This window comes from Eumetopias jubatus, unplaced genomic scaffold (genome assembly GCF_037043125.1).
Source record: "Eumetopias jubatus isolate StellerSeaLion01/CBP00866 unplaced genomic scaffold, mEumJub1_p1.0 scaffold_8, whole genome shotgun sequence".
NCBI lineage: Eukaryota > Metazoa > Chordata > Mammalia > Carnivora > Otariidae > Eumetopias > Eumetopias jubatus.
The window spans coordinates 66,763,494-66,782,936 of NW_028274814.1; the positions used below are offsets into that span (position 1 = coordinate 66,763,494).

General features: G+C 37.1%; 1 protein-coding gene across 4 annotated transcripts in view; it reads left to right on the plus strand.

Annotated features, from left to right (window-relative positions):
* Positions 1–17,937, plus strand: part of RESF1 (retroelement silencing factor 1) — a 28,008-nt gene extending 10,071 nt beyond the window's left edge. For 3 of the 4 annotated variants that reach the window (XM_028113263.2, XM_028113266.2, XM_028113265.2), the window contains 4 exons: positions 3,612–3,677; positions 7,700–12,764; positions 14,048–14,131; positions 17,206–17,937. In XM_028113263.2, coding sequence (XP_027969064.2) covers positions 7,757–12,764; positions 14,048–14,131; positions 17,206–17,372 — 5,259 coding nt within the window. In that variant the 5' untranslated portion in view covers positions 3,612–3,677; positions 7,700–7,756 and the 3' untranslated portion in view covers positions 17,373–17,937. The remainder of the gene's footprint in view (positions 1–3,611; positions 3,678–7,699; positions 12,765–14,047; positions 14,132–17,205) is intronic. The other variant, XM_028113264.2, reaches the window with a different exon arrangement.
* The last annotated feature ends 1,506 nt before the right edge of the window (positions 17,938–19,443 follow it).

Genomic DNA, 19,443 nt, shown 5'->3' on the forward strand with positions numbered 1-19,443 from the left:
TAGAAGTGGAATTTAAAAAGCCGTAAGGGAGAGTTCCAATTTAAAATACCAGAATAGTTTTGTTTGTTTTTTTCAGGTAGGAGAAGAGTATTCTATATATTTCTTAGGAAGTTTCTATATTTTTGAAGTACTGAAAGGCTTGCTGATGAAATCATGTGATGTTTATGGTTGACACAGATCTGAAGGGGGAGGGGTCAGAACTTTTTCTCCATCTAGAAGTTTAAATAGGGACTTCTTTTTAACTTGGTGTTCAGCACTTACAGATAATGTTTATTCCTTTGACAAACATTTATTGAAGGCTGCTGGACATTGTCTAGATCTGCCATCTTTTGTGTTGCTCTGAGACAGTCTTTTTTTATACCTTTCATCTTGGCTATTAATAACATTGTCTTTCACTTTTTTTTTTAAGATTTTTATTTATTTATTGAGAGAGAGAGAATGGTAGAGAGAGAGCATGAGATGGAGGAAGGTCAGAGGGAGAAGCAGACTCCCTGCTGAGCAGGGAGCCTGATGCGGGACTCGATCCCGGGACCCCAGGACCATGACCTGAGCTGAAGGCAGTTGCTTTACCAGCTGAGCCACCCAGGCACCCAACATTGTCTTTCACTTTAATAATGTTCCAGTTTCTTTGATAAATTAACACTTGATGTGGCTTAGTTTGCCCTGTTCTTTCTTACTGTTTCATCTGACCTGGCATGGCAAACCATATATATAACAGGTCCCTTTTCATAGAGTTCTGTTCATGGGTGTGTGTGCTTGTGTATTTGTGTTTAAGATAGATATTAATATGATTATTCCTCCAAGCTAGGATTTTTAGGTTCTTTTTTGCTTTGTAAATTTCTGTAATAAGGCAAAATTACAAATAAAGGAAGCTGCTGTGTTGACAATTTTTCATTTAAACTACATTCTTTGCATTAAATTGATATAGAATACTTTAAAATGAAAATTCACAAATCTTTTCTTAACCTTGGTGCGGTCTTTATGAAATTTTTATATGAAAATCACATGCATTGTTACATAATCTGCAGCCATTTGATTCTTTTTTCCTGCTTCACAAATTAATTTTGCAATTCATAGCTTACTATTCACAACTTCTTATACTTTGAATTTTTAGTGACTTGCTTTCTTCCAGTTTTCTCACAGGATGTAATAGTAATAGTATCATAAAATTTAAAGCCCCAAACTGTCAAACCTACAGGTAGTTTGTCTAGGGGCGCTGGGGTGGCTCAGTCAGTTAAGTGGCTGACTCTTGATTTTGGCTCAGGTCATGATCTCAGGTCCTAGCCTGTGTCCTGCTACACACTCAGTAGGGAGTCTGCTTAAGGATTCTCTCTCTCCCTCCCTCTGCTCCTCCCCCTGCACTCGAACTCTCTCTCTCTCTCTCTCAGATAAATCTTAAAAAAAAAAAAAGTTTATTTCCAGGATGTAAAAAAAAATTTTTTTTTTTTTTTTTTTAGTTAAAACTTTTAGGACTGTTTTTATGATAACATACAAGCAAGGAAACCTCCATGGATCCTCTCTTTAGGGTAGGAGTGTGTGAATTGACTCTGAGTTCCCTCAATTTGGGTCATAGCACTTTATCAGTGTCAACATATAAGGGCTGCTTGCCTCCCAGTGAAGGCCACGACATCTTATCAGCGTCAACATATTGGTATTGCCTATTCAGACTGCAAAATGGGTGGGGTTAGTAGAGCCAGACTTTGTGCTAACTGTATGTAGGAGTCATCATTCAGGGCTTGCTAATTTACCTATAGCTAGTAATAGCAAGGATGTTACCGCAATTAAATATAAAAATCCAGTGTTTTGGTGGCTTGATGACATCCGCTCCCATTACCGGGCTGCTTGCTCATCCTTTCACCACTTGACAAAAGTACTTGAACTGTTTCCAAAGCGGAGAGAGCCTTAAACCTACAAGGCAGCCAATGGACAATTATTTTCTAACCCACACTTAAGATAATTTGTTTTAATCCCTACTAGAAACAAATGTGGGTTTATATAATGTGCTCTGTACTTCTCATTCCTTGTTGGTTTTTTTTTTTTTTAAGATTTTATTTATTTATTTGACAAAGCGAGACACAGCAAGAGAGGGAACACAAGCAGGGGGAGAGGGAGAAGCAGGCTTCCCGCTGAGCAGGGAGCCCGATGCGGGGCTCGGTCCCAGGACCCTGGGATCATGACCTGAGCTGAAGGCAGAGGCTTAACTACTGAGCCACCCAGGCAGCCCTCCTTGTTGATTTTTCTGCCAGTTCTATTCATTATTGAAAATGTGGAATTGAAGTTTTCAACTCTTGGGTGAATTGCCTGTTTCTCCCTTGTTTGTGTTTTTACTTTTTTTATTTTAATGCTCTTTTAGGTGTTTTTACTTGTTTTATCTTTTTGTTGGATTGACCTTTTTATGGTTGTAAAATCTCTCTCTTTATCTCTAGTAAGATTTGTTTGTTTTGTCTGGTAATTAACATAGACCCTCCAGGGTTCTCTTAGCTGCTGTGTTTGCATGATATACCTTTTTTATTCTTTTACTTTCACTCTGTATCTTTGGATCTAAAGTGTGTCTGTTGGAGACAGCATTTAGTTAGATAGGTTGTTTTTTTTGTTTGTTTGTTTGTTTTGTTTTTAAATCTAGTCTGACATTCTCTGTCTTTTGGATAAGTTTCATCCATTCACATTTAACGTTACTAATATAGTGGGATTTACATCTGCTGTACTTTTTTTTTTTAGATCTTGTGTCTTTTTTCCCTCCCTTAGTATTTTCTTTTGCATTAAGTGAATATTTTCTAGTGTACATTTTAATTTCAATGTTTTTTTCACTGTATATTTTGTGGAAGCACAAATTACTTTTAAAAATCATTTTTATCTATACCTTTAAAGGTGTTAAGCATTTAAAATCTGACTTATTATGCTTGTGATTTTAAACCAAACTAAAAGACTCACTGGTACGGAGGCAGAGAAGAGGTGAAGAACATGGGGCCCAGTGAGGTTTATTTGTTGTTTTTGAATTCTGCCAACCTTAAGAGAATGTGTGGAAGACCGAATGCCATAGAGACAGGTTGATAACCAGGAAGAAAGGGAAGGGGAGTAGGATTTTATTTATTTTTATTTTTTATTTTTTGATTTTATTTACTTATTAGAGAGCATGAGCAGGGGGGAGGGGCAGATGGAGAAGCGGACTCCCTGCTGAGCAGGGAGCCCGATGTGGTGCTCGATCCCAGGACCCTGAAATCATGACCTGAGCCGAAGGCGGATGCTTAACAGAGCCACCCAGGTGCCCTGGGAGTAGGATTTTAAATGTAGAGATTTGGTAGGAGGAAAGTCAGCTCTGTTACTGGAGATGCATGTTACATTTACAAGGGTGGGCTTTATAGATTTGATGATGGGAGGATGGCAGATGATGCTATTTTTTTCCTCTCTGAAATATAAGCAGCTGAGTTAGGGCAGGGGAGCATGTGTGTGGGTTGGAGTGGCTGGGGACCCAGTAGGAGAGAAGAGGTCTTAGAGAATAGGGGGAAATTCAATAAAATGAAGTAGAGTTGCTCAGCAGTGTTAAGTTTGATGTTTGTGTTCATGAAATAAAATCAGTCTGCTGGCTTGTGTGATTTTTATTTTCCCCCCAGAAAACTTCAGCTACTCCTGTGCAGAGAAGGAGATTCTTAAGTTCAGCCATACTTGGGGTTTGTCAGGTGAGTGCCATGGCTGTCAGAGGTGAAGGGTAACGATGGAGTGGGATGGAGATTTTGGCAAAAAGTTAATTTTTTCAAGAGAAATTAAAATGATAGACCATGCCAGTCTTGTCTCTGGTAATCTCCATTAAAATATATTCTCAAAAGGTTTAATACTTGGGATTCAAAAGTAGAGACTATAGTCAGAAAAAAAGTCGGACAACTCTTGATTCCTTCCCTCTAAACAGGTAGTTCAGGGATGATTTTCCAGGCTTCAGTTTTCTTCTGTGCCAGCAAAGAAGAGAGAAGAAAAAAGTTACCCCAAATTACTCAAAGGTCGTTTGTCTTCCTACCCATAGGCTCTGTATTGGTCCTCCAGGGCTCCCCTAATGTAGCAGACTGGGTGGCTTAAACAACAAATTTGTTTCTCACAGTTTTAGTCTGGAAGTCCAAGATCAAGCAAGGTGTTTGGTTTTTCCTGAAGCCTCTCAGCTTGTAGTCACCCTCCTTCTCTATGTGACCTCACATGGTCTTTCCTCCGTGTGCATATGCCTGATGTCTCTCTTATAAGGACACCAGTCCTATTGGATTAGGGCCCTATCCTTATCACCTCACTTAAATGTAATTACCTCCCTGAAGGGTCTTCACCAAATACAGTCACATTGGGGGTTAGGGCTTCATCATAGCTTCATGGCGGCGGAACGACAGAATTCACTCCATAACAGCCTTCTACCTCAAGTACACATAAGAACTAAGGCATCATTAACTCTAGTAGAAGTGCTACTTTGTATTATGCATCTGCCTGATCAGTCCGTGGTATTATAATTTTTTTCTGTTAAGTAAACTCTGCCCCCAACTTGGGACTCCAACTCATGACCCTAAGATCAGGAGTCTCATGCTCTACTGACTGAAGCAGCCAGGTGCCCCCAGTCAGTTGTATTATTAAGGAGCTTTCTTGGGAGAAGGCACTGGAGGAGTACACAGATCTGTCTCGCTGGGATCTGTTTTCTTTCTCCCTCCCCTTCCCCCTTCCCTCCCAATTCAGTTAGCCAACATATAGTACATCATTAGTTTCAGATGTAGAGTCAGTTATTCATCAGTTGCATATAACACCAGTGCTCATCACATCACGTGCCCTCCTTAATGGCCATCACCTAGTTACCCCATCCACCCACCCATCTCCCCTCCAGTAACCCTTAGTTTGCTTCCTAGAGTTAAGAGTCTCTCATGATTTGTCTCCCTCTCTGATTTCTTCCCATTCAGTTTTCTGGGGATCTGTTTTTAATCCAAAATCATACGTGCCTTCTTCTTCAGTTTTGTTTTTCTTCTTAGTGAGAACACTATGACCCATAACTTAATAGATCTCAAAGAGCTGTAGATTGTTTTGGATTTTCTCCATAAACTCTGTGAATAATCAGTTTTATGTTTTCCTTCCTAATTCTTATACTTTCCAGGATCTCCAGTACGGTGATGAGTAGAAGGGGTAATAGTGGTGTGTTTGTTCTCTTGTCAGTCTAAATGTTTAAAGCTACCATGTATCAAATTTAAGGGAATTTCTATTACTGGTTTGACACAGTTTTCTTCAGATGAACGAATGTTGAATTTTATCAAAAGTTCTTGCATGTGTTGAAATAAACTTAGGATTTTAAAAATTATTGTGTTACTACTTTAATTTTCAAATGACAGACCTTGTATTTCTGAACTAATCCCAGTTTGATCATGATGGGTTATCCTTTTCATATGTCACCCCTTTTGGTTTGCTGACATTTTGTTTAGGATTTTTGCATTTATGTTTCTGAGAGAGATGGGCTTAATTTTCCTTTTCAGCTTTTGGATGACAGCATCAGTGAATGAGCTCTGAAGTGTTCTCTCTTTTATCCTTTGTTATATTGGATTATTTCTTTCATAAATGATTGTTAGAATACTCCAGCAAAGCCATGTGGGTCTGGCATTTTCTTTGTGAAAAGATACATAATTATCAGTGGCAGTTCTTTAAAGAGATAGGGTATTCTTCCTGGTTAGGTATATTTTTTGAAGAATTTCTCTATTCCACCTAAAATTTGAAATGTATTGGAACAAAATTCAAAATAATAATGTTATTTTAACGTCTAGGGTCTAGTGGTAACCTCTCTTCCCAATATTACACTTTTTAATTGATTTTAGAGATAGAGTGAGAGAGTGCCTGCAAGCTGGGCGAGAGGGAGAGAGAGAATCCACAAGCAGACTCCCCAGTTGAGCACGGAGCCCAACATGGGGCTTGATACCAGGACCTTGAGATATGACCTGAGCTGAAACCAAGAGTTGACCACTTAACCAACTGAAACACCCAAACACCGCTGCCCCACTACTGCCAATATTGCACTTTTAAAATGTCATGATCAGTATTGTCAGAGGCTTATTGATTTTTATTCTTTTTAAAAAAATCACCTTGTGACTTGTTGAATCTCTACATTTGTGTTCGTTATTTTGCTTATTTCACTCTGTCATCACTTCTTTCCTTTGGTTAACTTACTACTCTTCTTGTGATAAATGTGGGGATTATTTCCCAGTCTTTTATTTTATTTTTTTAAAGTTTTTAAGTAATCTCTACACCCATCGTGGGGCTCAGACTCACAACCCTCAAGAGTCACATGCTCTACCAACTGAGCCAACCAGGCACCCCTCCCAGTCTTCTTTTTAAAGTACATTTATTTATGCTATGAATATGCTATGAGTTATCCTCAAGTGTTATGTGAACATGAGTATAAGAGCATGTTATGGACTGAATTGTAGTCCCTCTTTCCCTATACATAAGTTGAAGCCTTAACCCTTAATGTAACTATTTGGAGATAAGGCCTTTAGGGAGGTAATTAAGGTTACATGACATCATAAGGGTGGGGCTCTGGTCCAGTAGGAATGGTATCATAAGTAGAGGAAGGGGCACCAGAGAGCACTTTTTCTCTCTATGTAAATATAAAGTGCATTCCTTATTTCTGTTACTTGGCAATTTCCTACTTACTGTTTTCCCTATAATTTCTAGATTGATTCTACTGTAAATTAATCTGAATTACTGTAATACTTTGAAAATTGAGATTTGTTTATGGCTCAGCTAGATGGTCATATTGGCAAAAATTCCATGTGCGCGTGGAAGGAATGTTTATTCTGCATTTGGGGTGTACTATTATGTTTAAGTTAAGTTTGTTTAATTTTGTGTTTTTAATTTGTCTTCATTTATTATGATTATGGGTTTGACCATTTTTAGATTTATCAGTATACTGTTGGTGAGGGTAATTATTTTAACCTTTTTGGAAGGCCAATTTGTCACTGCTTATGTAAATAATTTTAATGTCCTTTGACACATTGACTTAATTTCTAGGAATTTCCAGAAACATTTAGCAACAAATATAAAAGCATAAATACAAGAATGCTTAGGGTAGGATAGTTGATAAATGCAAAAACTTAAGAAAACCAACTAGAGGACTGTTTAAAAGCCAGTAGAGGACTGGTTAAATGGGGATATACCCAGAAACTTTAATGTTACACAGACAATGAAGTTAATGTATTTGTAGTGAAATGATAAAGGTATCCCAGGTATAGTAATGAAAATCAGACAAAAAGATAAGGTTTTCTTTATGTGTTTGTTTTTTATGTATAAAATCTTCTGAAAGGAAAGGTAACAGTGGACACCCCAGGGAGTTAGATAATGGGGATAGACAATAAGGACTTTTTACCATGTGTTTGAACTTTTGAACCCATGTGAGCATGGGTTACTTAGAATAAAGAGCCTATTAAATAATAGCAGAAAGTAATTGCCACTTCATATAACTAACAAAATACTATGTAGAATGACTTCCTGTAAAACACCCCAGAAATATTATTAATCTTTGCCATATTTATTGTTGCATTCTCCTTTGCTCTTTTCTTTGTTTCTCTTCCCCAAATTAAAGATGAATCTTTGGTCTGAGGTGTCTGGAATTAGGATAGACATAGCATTGGTGTTAATTTAATTTTCTTGGAAGTGTTACATAGACAAATTTTTAATAAAAGATCTTTATTTCCTTTAGATTTCTGACATTCAAAACAACTGACTTTTAATCCACTGCTACTACATCAAATCAACAATGAATTGGAATGCAAAGCCAGAGAATGTCACCTTACCACCACAGTATCCTAAAAAGCAGTCATCTTTTTTGGAGCAGGCTTTAATAAATACACTTAACACAACATCTCAGAGTTCTTTAAACTATCCTGGAAGTAACCAAGAAGCATGTATGTTTCTTGGTAATTCAAATCCCGTTTCACAGCCACTGCTAAACATCAGAAATTATACAACTCCTCAGCAAATCCCTATTCCTGATATGCATAATGGGACACTTGTGGCCTCACAAACTTCAGTGGAAAGAATCACATATGCAAATGTTAAAGGATCCAGACAACTAAATCACAATTTGCAAATGTCTTCAGGAGTAACACAAAACATATGGTTGAACTCACCAATGAGGAATTCTATGCTTTCTCATACAGGGGCAACTGTGTCCCATCAAACTGGTTTTGGAACTAATACACCTAATATACATGCACTACAGAATCCGTTTGTAACATCAGATTCCTATTCTATGCAACTACAAATGATCCCTTCTAATTCTGCAAGAGTTCCTGTAACTTACCCAGGAGCCTCAAGACTTAACCCATCTTTATCAGAACGACAGGTTGATTGGGCACAACAGTATACATCCAGTGGACTGACTTACCCAGATTATAGACCACTTCCAAAGCAATACAGTTACTCATCACGAAGCTTTTTGCAAGATCCTGCTCTTCAGAAACAAAACCCTATGCCATCTACATCATTGCATATTAAAAATAGTCACCCTCCAGATTCTCCACGGACTTTACAGTCAAAGCAGACTGCAGCCATACAGTCCTATCAATATGCAGTTACTCAAACTGACAAAAGACCTCCGCCGCCTCCTTATGACTGTAGATATGCAAGCCAGCCTTTGCAGAGTACTCAGCATGTTATTAAACAGGCTGCTGTGGATGTTCCTCAAATGCACTTACCCGAAGTGAGGAAAGACTTCTCTAGAAGCTTTCAACAGCATTGGCAAAACCTTAATGAAACTGTCAGCACCGTTGGAAATTCCTGTAACTTGAAAGTAAATACCAATGTCACTCAGCCTTTTAATGAACCTGTTAGGTCTTCTGTGGATGGTGTTCAGACCCTTGCTCAAAATAATCAAGAGAGAAGAATAGACTCTTGTGATCTAACTTCAAATCAAGTACTGGACACAAGCGCCACAAAAGAAAAGTTAGTGAGGGATATTAAAACATTAGTAGAAATAAAAAAGAAGTTTTCGGAACTTGCAAGGAAAATTAAAATTAATAAAAATCTTTTGATGGCAGCAGGTTGTATTAAAACAACTGATACCTCTTACAGTGAATTAGCTCCAAATTCTGAAATGTCTCTGAAACAAACTGCCCAAATCCAGTCTGGACCACAGGTGACCCTAGTGACTCCAGAGGATAAACCACCAACCTTAATAGAATCTGGAAAAGAAACAAATAGAACACACAGTACAATAAATTCCAACATTCAGGACCGGATTTGGGGAAATTGTAACCAAGTGAATTCTGTTTTACTAAATTCTGTCTATTCAGAAAAGTTGCCAATGCCAGACCAGTTACATGATTTAAAAGTTAGGACTTCTTTAAAGGCATCAGCTGTTGACATTACCCAGGCAACATTAAATAACGCCCAGATTTCATCAGGAAATGTCAATGTTGAATTAAATGTGCCAACAAATTCTGAAACAACTTCTGTTCCTCAGTCTACATCCTTTGAGGAATATGTTTCAAAATACCCAAATAAAAATACGCTAATTCTCAGTTTACTTACATGTAGAGATAAACCTCAGGAGAAATTATTTAAAAATGCTAGTGAAACTATTCAGGGTTCTAAACCACATAGTTTTGAAATTAACTCAAATAACCAAATCTGTGGTAACCAACCAACTTTGAAAACCATGGAAACTCCAAGTACATGTAATATAAATGCCAAGGTTTTAGACAACTCGTTTTGCCTTGAGCATAAATCCTCAGCAAGTGGGGTGTCTTCTAAAAGTGACAATCACTTTTCCATGGAATTGCTAGCAACATGTCTTTCTCTCTGGAAAAAGCAGCCTTCAGAACCTACAGAGGAAAAACAGTATAATGAGTCAAAAAACAGAACAGCAGTTGGAGTTTCAAAACCCGTGGAAACCTGTGATAAGAGTCCATTTTCAGTTGTAGGAAATGCTCAGAATAAGATGATAAACACCTCACAAGAAACAACTTTGTCAATAGTAGTTCAGAATTATGAATCTTCCAGTGCAACTGTTACAAAGGGAACAGAACTTCAGGTTGCTATAGTCTCACCCTTAATTCTTTCAGATGTCAAAACATTGTCTGCGAAAGGAATAACACCTGAAGCTGTATCTGAAACACTGTATCCAGTTATTAAGGAAGGCAGTGTTTGTAGCTTACAAAATCAACTGGCAGAAGATACAAGTGTTACTGCTGCTCTGAAAGCTAATCTTAAGGAACCAGTAGCAGGTACCACAACAGACACAAAGGTGTTCTCACCAATTCAGAAGGAAGAGCAAAGTGAGTCACTTGATTCAGAAGACATACCTAATAGCAATCAAGGAAAGCCTATCAAGTCAGACCCAGATACCCAATATTCTGTGAGTGAACAGCAAGCCTCATATAAGTCAAGAAACAGTGATCTTGATAGTGGTGATATGTTACATATTGACAATATTTGTTCTCTTGTTGAAGGTGATACATCTTACAATTCCCAAATAGCAAAGATATTCAACTTGCCTCCTTTGAAAAGGGTTGAGCCACAGAAATCTCTACCCAATCACAAAGTGATTACTAAGGGAAAACAAAAAGAGCAAACAGACAGCCTCACTGAATATAAAGACTTTGGTTTTCAAAATGATAATTTTTTACAGTGCACAGATATTTCTCATAAAATAACTGATCAGGTAGCATCTCTGCAACCTCCAGAATCATCACCTTTGAAGTATGTTAAAGCAGTTAGTGGAATTCTAGAGGAGAGCAGCTTGGACCGTATCACTAAAAAAAGCCTGGGTAATGATAGGTGTTCATCGTCTTCTGAGCAGGATAGTTGTCCTCGGGACGTTGACTCGTCCTGCAATTATACTGCCCAAGATCCTGCAAGAAGTGAGATTCTCAGTGATAAGGCATCTGTCTTATACCTACACGATCAGCTGTCAGAACTTTTAAAAGAATTTCCCTATGGTATTGAAGCTGTGAACACACATGAAGGTTCTGTGGCCCAACAGAAAACAAACCAAATCTCAAAAGATCAAACTTGTGATAAAACTGGTTGTGACTCCAAGGACTCAACAGACCAAATACAAATTACAGTATTAAACTCAGAGCAAATGAAAGAATTATTTCCTGAACATGATGACCAACTCTGTGAAGTAGACAAGTTGACAGAACATCAGAAAGAAGAACCTGTAAAAGAAGGGCACAGCCAGTGTGACCCACAAGCAGACACAGATGGAAAGACTGATGATAACTTAATGGATTCAGAGAAAGACGATGTTGGTTGCTGTGCATTGGGGTGGCTATCTATGGTTTATGAAGGCGTACCCCGGTGTCAGTGTGATTCCTTCAACAACTCAACTTCAAAGGAAGAAAAAGGGGAAAATCCGTGTTCTCCTTCGAAGATCAATAGTTGTAAACAAGGAGAAAAAACTTCTGATAGAAATGACCCTGTTGACCCTGTTGGGTGTAATAGTCCTCTAAATAACAATCTGGAGATTCCTTTGACTTTGCCAGATATGAAAAACCATTTTCCTGAAATAGAGCAAGGCAAAAATAGAAATGATATGCCCAAAACAAAGCATCAAAAGTCAATGAGGACAGAACAAGAATTATTAGGTCCATTTTTATCTAAAGGTGATAAAAAACTAGATTCCATGCAAAGTCACAAAAGAAAAGGAAAACTTCAGTTTCATGAGATAATTTTTCACACCAGTAGTAAAATGACAAAATTTTCTCAAGAGAGCCTGCACCAGAAGTTCATGGCACAAAACTCACGTCCACTAAAAACAAAGGTGGGTTTTTTGACAAATAAAAAAGATCCATGTATGAAGAATGGTTCTTTGGTACAGTCAGTATCCCCAGAGAAGATAAAATTGAAAGCAGGTGGCTTGAGACAAAAAGTTCTGGAAAAAAGGAAGTTAGATGATGGCATACTTGATTCAAAGATAAAGAGGAAAAAATATGATAAACGAGAGCAGAATAAAAGTGTGGCAGATGGTACTTTTAAATTACGTAATTTTTTGTCAATTCCAAATGAAAGATGTAGGGTTAAAGAAAAGACAGTATCAAATGTTAAGTCCTCAGTCTGCAAGGATAGTTCATCTAAAATTAATAGAGTTCTGACACCAAAGGAGTATTTGCAAAGGCAGAAGCACAAAGAAGCAATGGGTAGCAATGCATCAAAGAAAAGCTATGTGAGAAATGCACTGTGTGATTCTCAATACATGAAGTCCAGTAAACTTTCCATGCAAGTAGAGAGTTGTGAGAAATCAAATGAGAGCCCTAACAGCAGTGTACAGACTTCTAAAGAATCCTTAAATATTTGTTCAAGCCATGGTAAAAACCTCAAGATTCACCATTCTGAGGAGTCCAAAGCATACATTTCAAGGAATGTTAAGGGAATAGTTGGTGGAAAGCAACCTGATAAAATGTGGATTGATAAAACCAAATTAGACAAAAATTTAAGCAGCATAAACAATGAAGTGGAATTCAGTCAAGTGTCTCCTCAGTCAAAGGATCAAAGGAAACTGTATCTGAACAGAGTTGCATTTAAATGCACTGAGCATGAGAGCATTTGTCTCACAAAATTAGACAGTTCACCCAGGAAGCTTAAAGAAGGGAGACCGGAAAATAAACCTCAGAGCCTCTTACCTGTGAAAGATGCCACAGAAAAACCAAGCATGCTGGAATTTAAATTATGTCCAGATGGACTGATTAAGAACACAAATTATGTTGATGACTGGAAGGATCTGCAGCCTTGTCCTAGGAAGGAGCAAGTTCCTGTGCAAGGTTTAGTATGATTTTTTTCATGGTGTCTGGAACATTGTAAGGCATTGAGGTGAACAAGTGGGTTAGCACTACTTAAGCCATCTGGGTAGTTAGCAAAGACTTAAATGCATTTGCCATTCCTTGGTATTTGTTTTTCTAAGTCGATGGTTCTTTTGGGCGGTATTTGTTTTATCTCCCCTTTACTGTAAATTGTCCTCAATTTGTACTGATGACGAGGTATATAAAATTGTAAGGTTTGCCAAATACAGAGATTTTCTTTTGCACCAAGAAGCCTATATTATGAAAAATGTTCTTTGTGCTAAGTTTGAAAAGTGTTATATGTTATTTCAAGTGTTTTGTTGATTCTCATTTGGACTTGTAATTTCAAAGCCCTGTGAATTTGAAGTTTCGGTCTAAATATGAGGAGATAATCGTTACATATTAGTGAAAACTTTATACATATGGAAATGGTTTGTCTCATTGTCATCTTTAAAGTAGTTGGTGACTGTGTTACCACAAAAGTTAAAGCATTACTATGTAATCTACTCTTGAAATGGGAGGACTGTGGAAGTAGTCTTGTCCAGTATTGTTACCAAAGCCAGAGCATAAGCATAAGTGTCAGCTGCTGAAAGATAGAATTTTCAGTGTAGTTTCAGGAAGGAAGGAGAAAATAGAGGACTAATTTTTTGTGATAGTAAGGAAACATTTAGGGGTTGTGGATATTAAATATAAAACATTGTGTTGAGGAATTCAGATTGGAGAACTAAAAGATTTGAATTGCAGTCTTAATTTCTCCTGTGATGTTGAGATGGTATCTGTTGGGGCACAGAAAGTTACGAAATAAATATAAGGTACCTTTTCTTGAAAGGAGATAGGGATATGTAATAGAATATAAAATTCAGTTTGTAAAGTAGTGGTGATTTCACTTGGCTATATAAGTAGATCTTTGGAAACTGAGGCATGGGTGTAACAAGAACATTAGAAGTGGGTGGGGACAATGGGAGTGACTTTCTCTGTCTCATGTGCCCTTCAGTACCTTGAGATTGGTTGATGTTCAGCCTAAGTGGGAGAAACATAATTCCATAGTGAAGGTAAACTTTTAAAGCAATTGCTTTTTCATTTATGAGATATTCAGGCACTTGAAATGGAAGAAAGCATTTTTTCAGACTTCTTTTAGACTTGTGTTACATGTGAATATATTAATACCTTTTAAAGTCTGTTTTATGCTTAGATGACTTTCCTTCATTAAAGTACTAAAAGATGAATAGCCACTTCTAGAGATCTGAAAATGAATATTTAAATAGTTTCAGGAATAAAAAGTACAAAAGAAGACTGGTTAAGAGGTGTAACTGAGGAGAAAAGGATGCCCGAAGCCAGCCAAGAAATAGGTAAAACATCATCTATTTAAATTTTTATTTTATTAATTGGGCACTTGGTCATGTAGAAGCTGGATTATAGTTATGAAACTGTTGTGAAATTTGATTTTTATCCATATTTTTAGTGATTCAATATTTGTGTGTATGAGTGGTAGGAAGATATTTTTCGGTATTTTCTGTCATACTTGGGAGAGGGAAACCGTTCGTCTTAAGAAAATATTTCTTATCATGAGTTAGGTAAGGGGTTGGCATACTTTTTTTCTATGGGACTAGATAGTAAATATTAGGTTTTGCAGATCATAAGGTTTCCTAAACACTTGTCTGTGACACTGTACTGAGAAAATGATGGCAGAATAATAAATGAATGAGTATGGACTATGTTTCAATTAAGCTTTACCATATCGGGCTAGAGACTGGGCCGGGGGGCCTGCAGGCCATGTCCTCTATTTGCCAGCCCCTGGGTTGGGTGATTTACAAGTTAATCCATTTAATTCTCAAATCCAGGTAGACAGGGATGTCCCCATTTTATCAGTGGGAGGTTAGATCATTTGACTGAAATTCCATGACTAATAACTGAATAGGCACTTGAACTGGGTCCCTTCTTTTCAAAGTTAATTAAGTGTGGAATTTGAATTATTTTGATAAGAGACTGAGGCTCCTAGTTAAAATTTATTTATTTTTCCAGGGAAGGGATTTGGGCTGAGGGCCAACCAGAAAGTATCTGATCTAATTAGTGGAATGATGTACTTGGTTTTTAGGGTTTTGTACTGAGAACTACAAGCTAGGGTTCAGGAGTTTTATCTTCATTTTGGTTAATTGAATATGCAAAAACCAGGGTTTAGAATTCCTTGAAAATGGAGGGAAGCAGAGTTTCACCATAAGCAACAATAAAGAATCACATTTCTTTTTTTTAATTTCTTTTTTATTTTTTTTATTATGTTAATCACCATACCTTACATCATTAGTTTTTGATGTAGTGTTCCATGATTCATTGTTTGCATATAACACCCAGTGCTTCATGCAGAACATGCCCTCCTTAATACCCATCACCAGGCTAACCCATCTCCCCACTCCCCTCCCCTCTAGAACCCTCAGTTTGTTTCTCAGAGTCCATAGTCTCTCATGGTTCATCTCCCCCTCTGATGTCTCCCCCGCTTCATTCTTCCCCTTCTGCTATCTTTTTTTTTTTTTTTTTAAGAATCACATTTCTTAAAAGAGGAAGTGTGACAAAGTTGAGAAGAGAACTTAAATATGTAGGCCTGTAGAAATTGAGTCTACACATTAAAGGTGCATATAGGAAAACACTAAGTTGAATCTAAGACTCAAAGAAGGAAGAAATGCACTCTTAATCAGAACAGGAAAACAGCTGAAAGAGGGGAAAATGAATTAAGAGTCCTGAGAGTAGAAAACACTTCTAAAGTTGGAACACAGGAAGTTAAAAATGAGAAAGATGGGAATGGGCATGGAAATTGGGCAAGAAAGGTCCTTGGAAATAGGAGAGACATTACCTCCTAGAGAAGGTGAGAGGCATGATTGGAATCTGAATATGAAAATACAGATGCCTGCACAGATTGTCTAGAAAAGGTAGCCACAAATAGGATGAGCAATAAACTGAAGTTGAATGAACATCAATACTCAGAATCATGATGAAAAGAAATAACAAGTTGGGGCACAAGCTCAAGGAGATCTGAAGCAGGGTAGAGAAAAGCCAAGATAACAAGTCACAACTCTGTCGAAAGTGTAAGATCTAATCACTAGGTTGTACCTGAAACTAATATAATACTGTATGTCAATCTTATTTCAATTAAAAAGTAAAGGCAAATAAAATGCACCTGTAATGCAAAAAAGCCTGATGAGGTTCAGGGAAAGTATGAAAGAACAAATACCAAGATGAAGAGGTGGACAACGTGAGCCAGCGTGAAGAGAGATAAAAACAAATGTCGGAGTGCCTGGGTGGCTCATTTGGCTGAGCGACTGCCTTCGGCTCATGTCATGATCCAGGAGTCCCGGGATCGAGTCCCGCATCGGGCTCCCTGCTCAGCAGAGAGTCTGCTTCTCCCTCTGACCCTCCCCCTCTCATGTGCTCTCTCTCTCTCATCCTCTCTGTCTCAAATAAATAAATAAACAAACAAACAAACAAACAAACATGAACTCCCAAACAGTTTAAAAGAAACTTACTTGGTAGCAAAGATTGGAGTGTAGATGGAGCGAGTTGTGAAACTACATCAAGTCAGGATAAGGTACAGAGAAGAAGTAACAGAATCCAGTGGAAAATGATTTAGGGACCCATCTCAGGTATCAGTATTACTGACATAAAAGAAAGCTAATGAGGACGTACAAGAATTTGAATCATGTAAAGAACCAAGAGGATGGAATCCTTGCCAGAGCAGCGGAGAAAGGTAAAACCAGACTATTCTCTAGAAAGGAGTGGCTAGAGCAGGAATGGAAACCATGGGACTTATGAATGGGGAAATGGCTACTGAGAAATAGAGGCACATCTAGAAATGCAAGAAGTAGGAAAAACTGGACCCAAAAGATAATGAGGGTAATGCAATGCTGAGACTGTCTAACAAAACAAAAACTACAGACATGTCTTAGAATACCTAATGTGTAGCAAGGCCAGAATATTAAAACTCTTTTCCATTCACTGGTTGGAACTGGCTGGTGTTTATGCTTTTTATATCGCTAGTTTAGATAGCTGTTAAAAAGGTCACATTTATAATAGTGTGCAAATGATAGCAGAACAGAACAGCCCAGTGAAGATGGGATGAAATTAGAAAATAGTCCCCAAAAGAGAGGCAAGATATCTTGTGTGTATAATTTACCATTCTATAGGTAAAAAGCCATAGTTTTGGGGGGTTTTTTGTTGTTTTTTGTGGGCAGCAATGAATGTTTATTGAGTGATACTACAGAGCTCCTGAAGAGGGAGGGGACCCGAGAGGGTTGCCCAAAAAGCCATAGTTTATCAAACTCCTTGTTCTGATATTTTATCCCAAAGAATGCAGGTTTTTCCTCTCCATTTTAATTGATTGTATATTGGTCACTAATACTGAGTAATAAAGTAAATAAAATTTCTGTTTCCTTAGATAATAATGTTTTGGCTAATTCAAGACTCTCCAGGAGAAGCTTCAGTGCAGATGGATTTGAGACACTACAAAATCCAGTAAAAGATTCAAAAGCAATGTTTCAAACCTACAAAAAGATGTATATGGAAAAGAGAAGCAGAAGCCTTGGTAGCAGTCCTTTAAAATAATTTTGAGGCTAATTTTTTTGATGGTTCTGTAATTGGCACCAGAAAATTTCTGCCATTTTCTGTTCAGAATATTTTGCTGGAAATGCTCAGAATTACCATGATAAAATCTCTCAAGAGAGTTTGGTTACCACTTAGGTTATGTATATCATTGAAATTAATTAAAATGACTTGAGGACCTTACCCATGGGTACCAGACATAAGAAGTAGATGGTATTTGTCAGGGAAACCGCAAGGTATTGAATTCTGACATTATTGAACAAAGTTTACCATTGTTTATTTTGAAATGCTAACTATCCATCCTGAGGGAGGGCTGTTCTCAGTTAAGTACTTGTTTATTTTAGCTGGGACTGTAAATATGTTTTTATTTCTAAAGCTTATTAGCAAAACTTATTTTTTAAAAATGCTCACTGTGAATGTCAAAGTATATTCTTAAGTATTTTATACCTAATTGTAAACATTGTCAGAAGTCTTGTTTTGTACTTGTTAAGCTGGACATAATTTTTGGATAATGTTTAAACATTCATTACTTTTCATACTTGAAATAAACATTTATTTTTAAAATATATATATATGAAATCATAATGGTTTGTATTTGATTTTATACCTCACAACAGGGCACATTTTAGAAGAGTTTTAAAAAGGAGCAGTTTTAGTTAAGCTGTTAGAAGTAAATATTTTCAGGTTGCATTCGGAAGAAGAGCATTTTCCTAGAGTCAGGAAATTGCAAGAAAGCATGGAAGGCAAAATGTTTCTGGGTTTTACTTTATGGCTGCTAGAAAAGTGTTGGTTATTTTCATAAAATCTCAATGCAATATGTACAGTTCATATTCATTTAAAAAACATTTCTGGGAGTAGGAAGAAATGGGACTTTAATGAGAGTATAGTTTCAGTTTTGCTATTGTGTGAATATTCTTAACACTACTGACCTGTACACTTAAAAATCCTAACTTTTATGTGTACTTTATTACAAGTTTAAAAACTACATTCTGAAGACTTCAGACTTCAGAAGAGTGGGCTTCTCATAAAACACTAAGTAGCTGTGCTCATCTTGACTATTTGATGGTTTTGTGTCAATAAAAGATTCAGTTGGAAAAGCAATGGTTAGGAAAACTGCTAGCACTGTAACACCAGTCAAGGCAATGGCTTCAAACTGTGATAGTCATTATATTGATCATTGTATTCTTTACTGCTGGAAACTCTCAGAATATTTTTTTAAAAGTCTTAATGTCTTTGATAAAATAACAAGACTTGTTAATATTAAATCTCAACCCTTGAGTATACATCTTTTAAATATCCTAAGTGATGAAATAGCAAGTACACAAATTTTGCATTTCAGAAGAATTTGAAGCAGAGATATACCAGCAATGATGGTACAACGGCCATTGAGGAAAAATGTAATTTTTTGACTTGTAAATTGAACTGGTCCCTTGGGACATCATTTTTACTTGAAGAAATCATTGACATTATTCTCAGCTATGTCATCCTGACTTTTCAAGGAAAATAAAAATATTTGTTGTCAATGCTAAAATTTGAGCTTCCCCAAGAAGTTAGGAAAACTTGTATCTGAGACCAAGTTTGATAGCATCCTACTACTAGCTCTCTGATGAGTTCATCAGAAATACTAATGAATGTAATTATTTAAAAAAGAATTTTTAAAGTAGGCTCCACACCGAACATGGGGCTGGAACTCAACAACCCTGACATCAAGTCACATGCTAGCCTACCAGCAGCCAGCCAGGTGCCTCTGAATGTAATTATTTTTGATGTATGCTAAAGTATGTCAATATTTGGAAGATCTGCATGACTTAGTGAACCAATACTTTCTGATGACCAATGCAAGTTGATAAGAGATCTACTCGGAATGCTAGGTAGACCAATGGATTTTAATAGAAGAATGCAAAAAAAAAAAAACTGCCATATCAAGCTTCCCTGTTGGAACTAACATTTTAGGAAACAACCATCAGCTTTTGGTGCAGTATCAAAGAAGAATATATGTGATCTCAAAGAGCTGGAGGAACACTCTTACCCACGTAAAAAGCCATCTGTGTGTGTGAGATGGGATTTTCTTGAT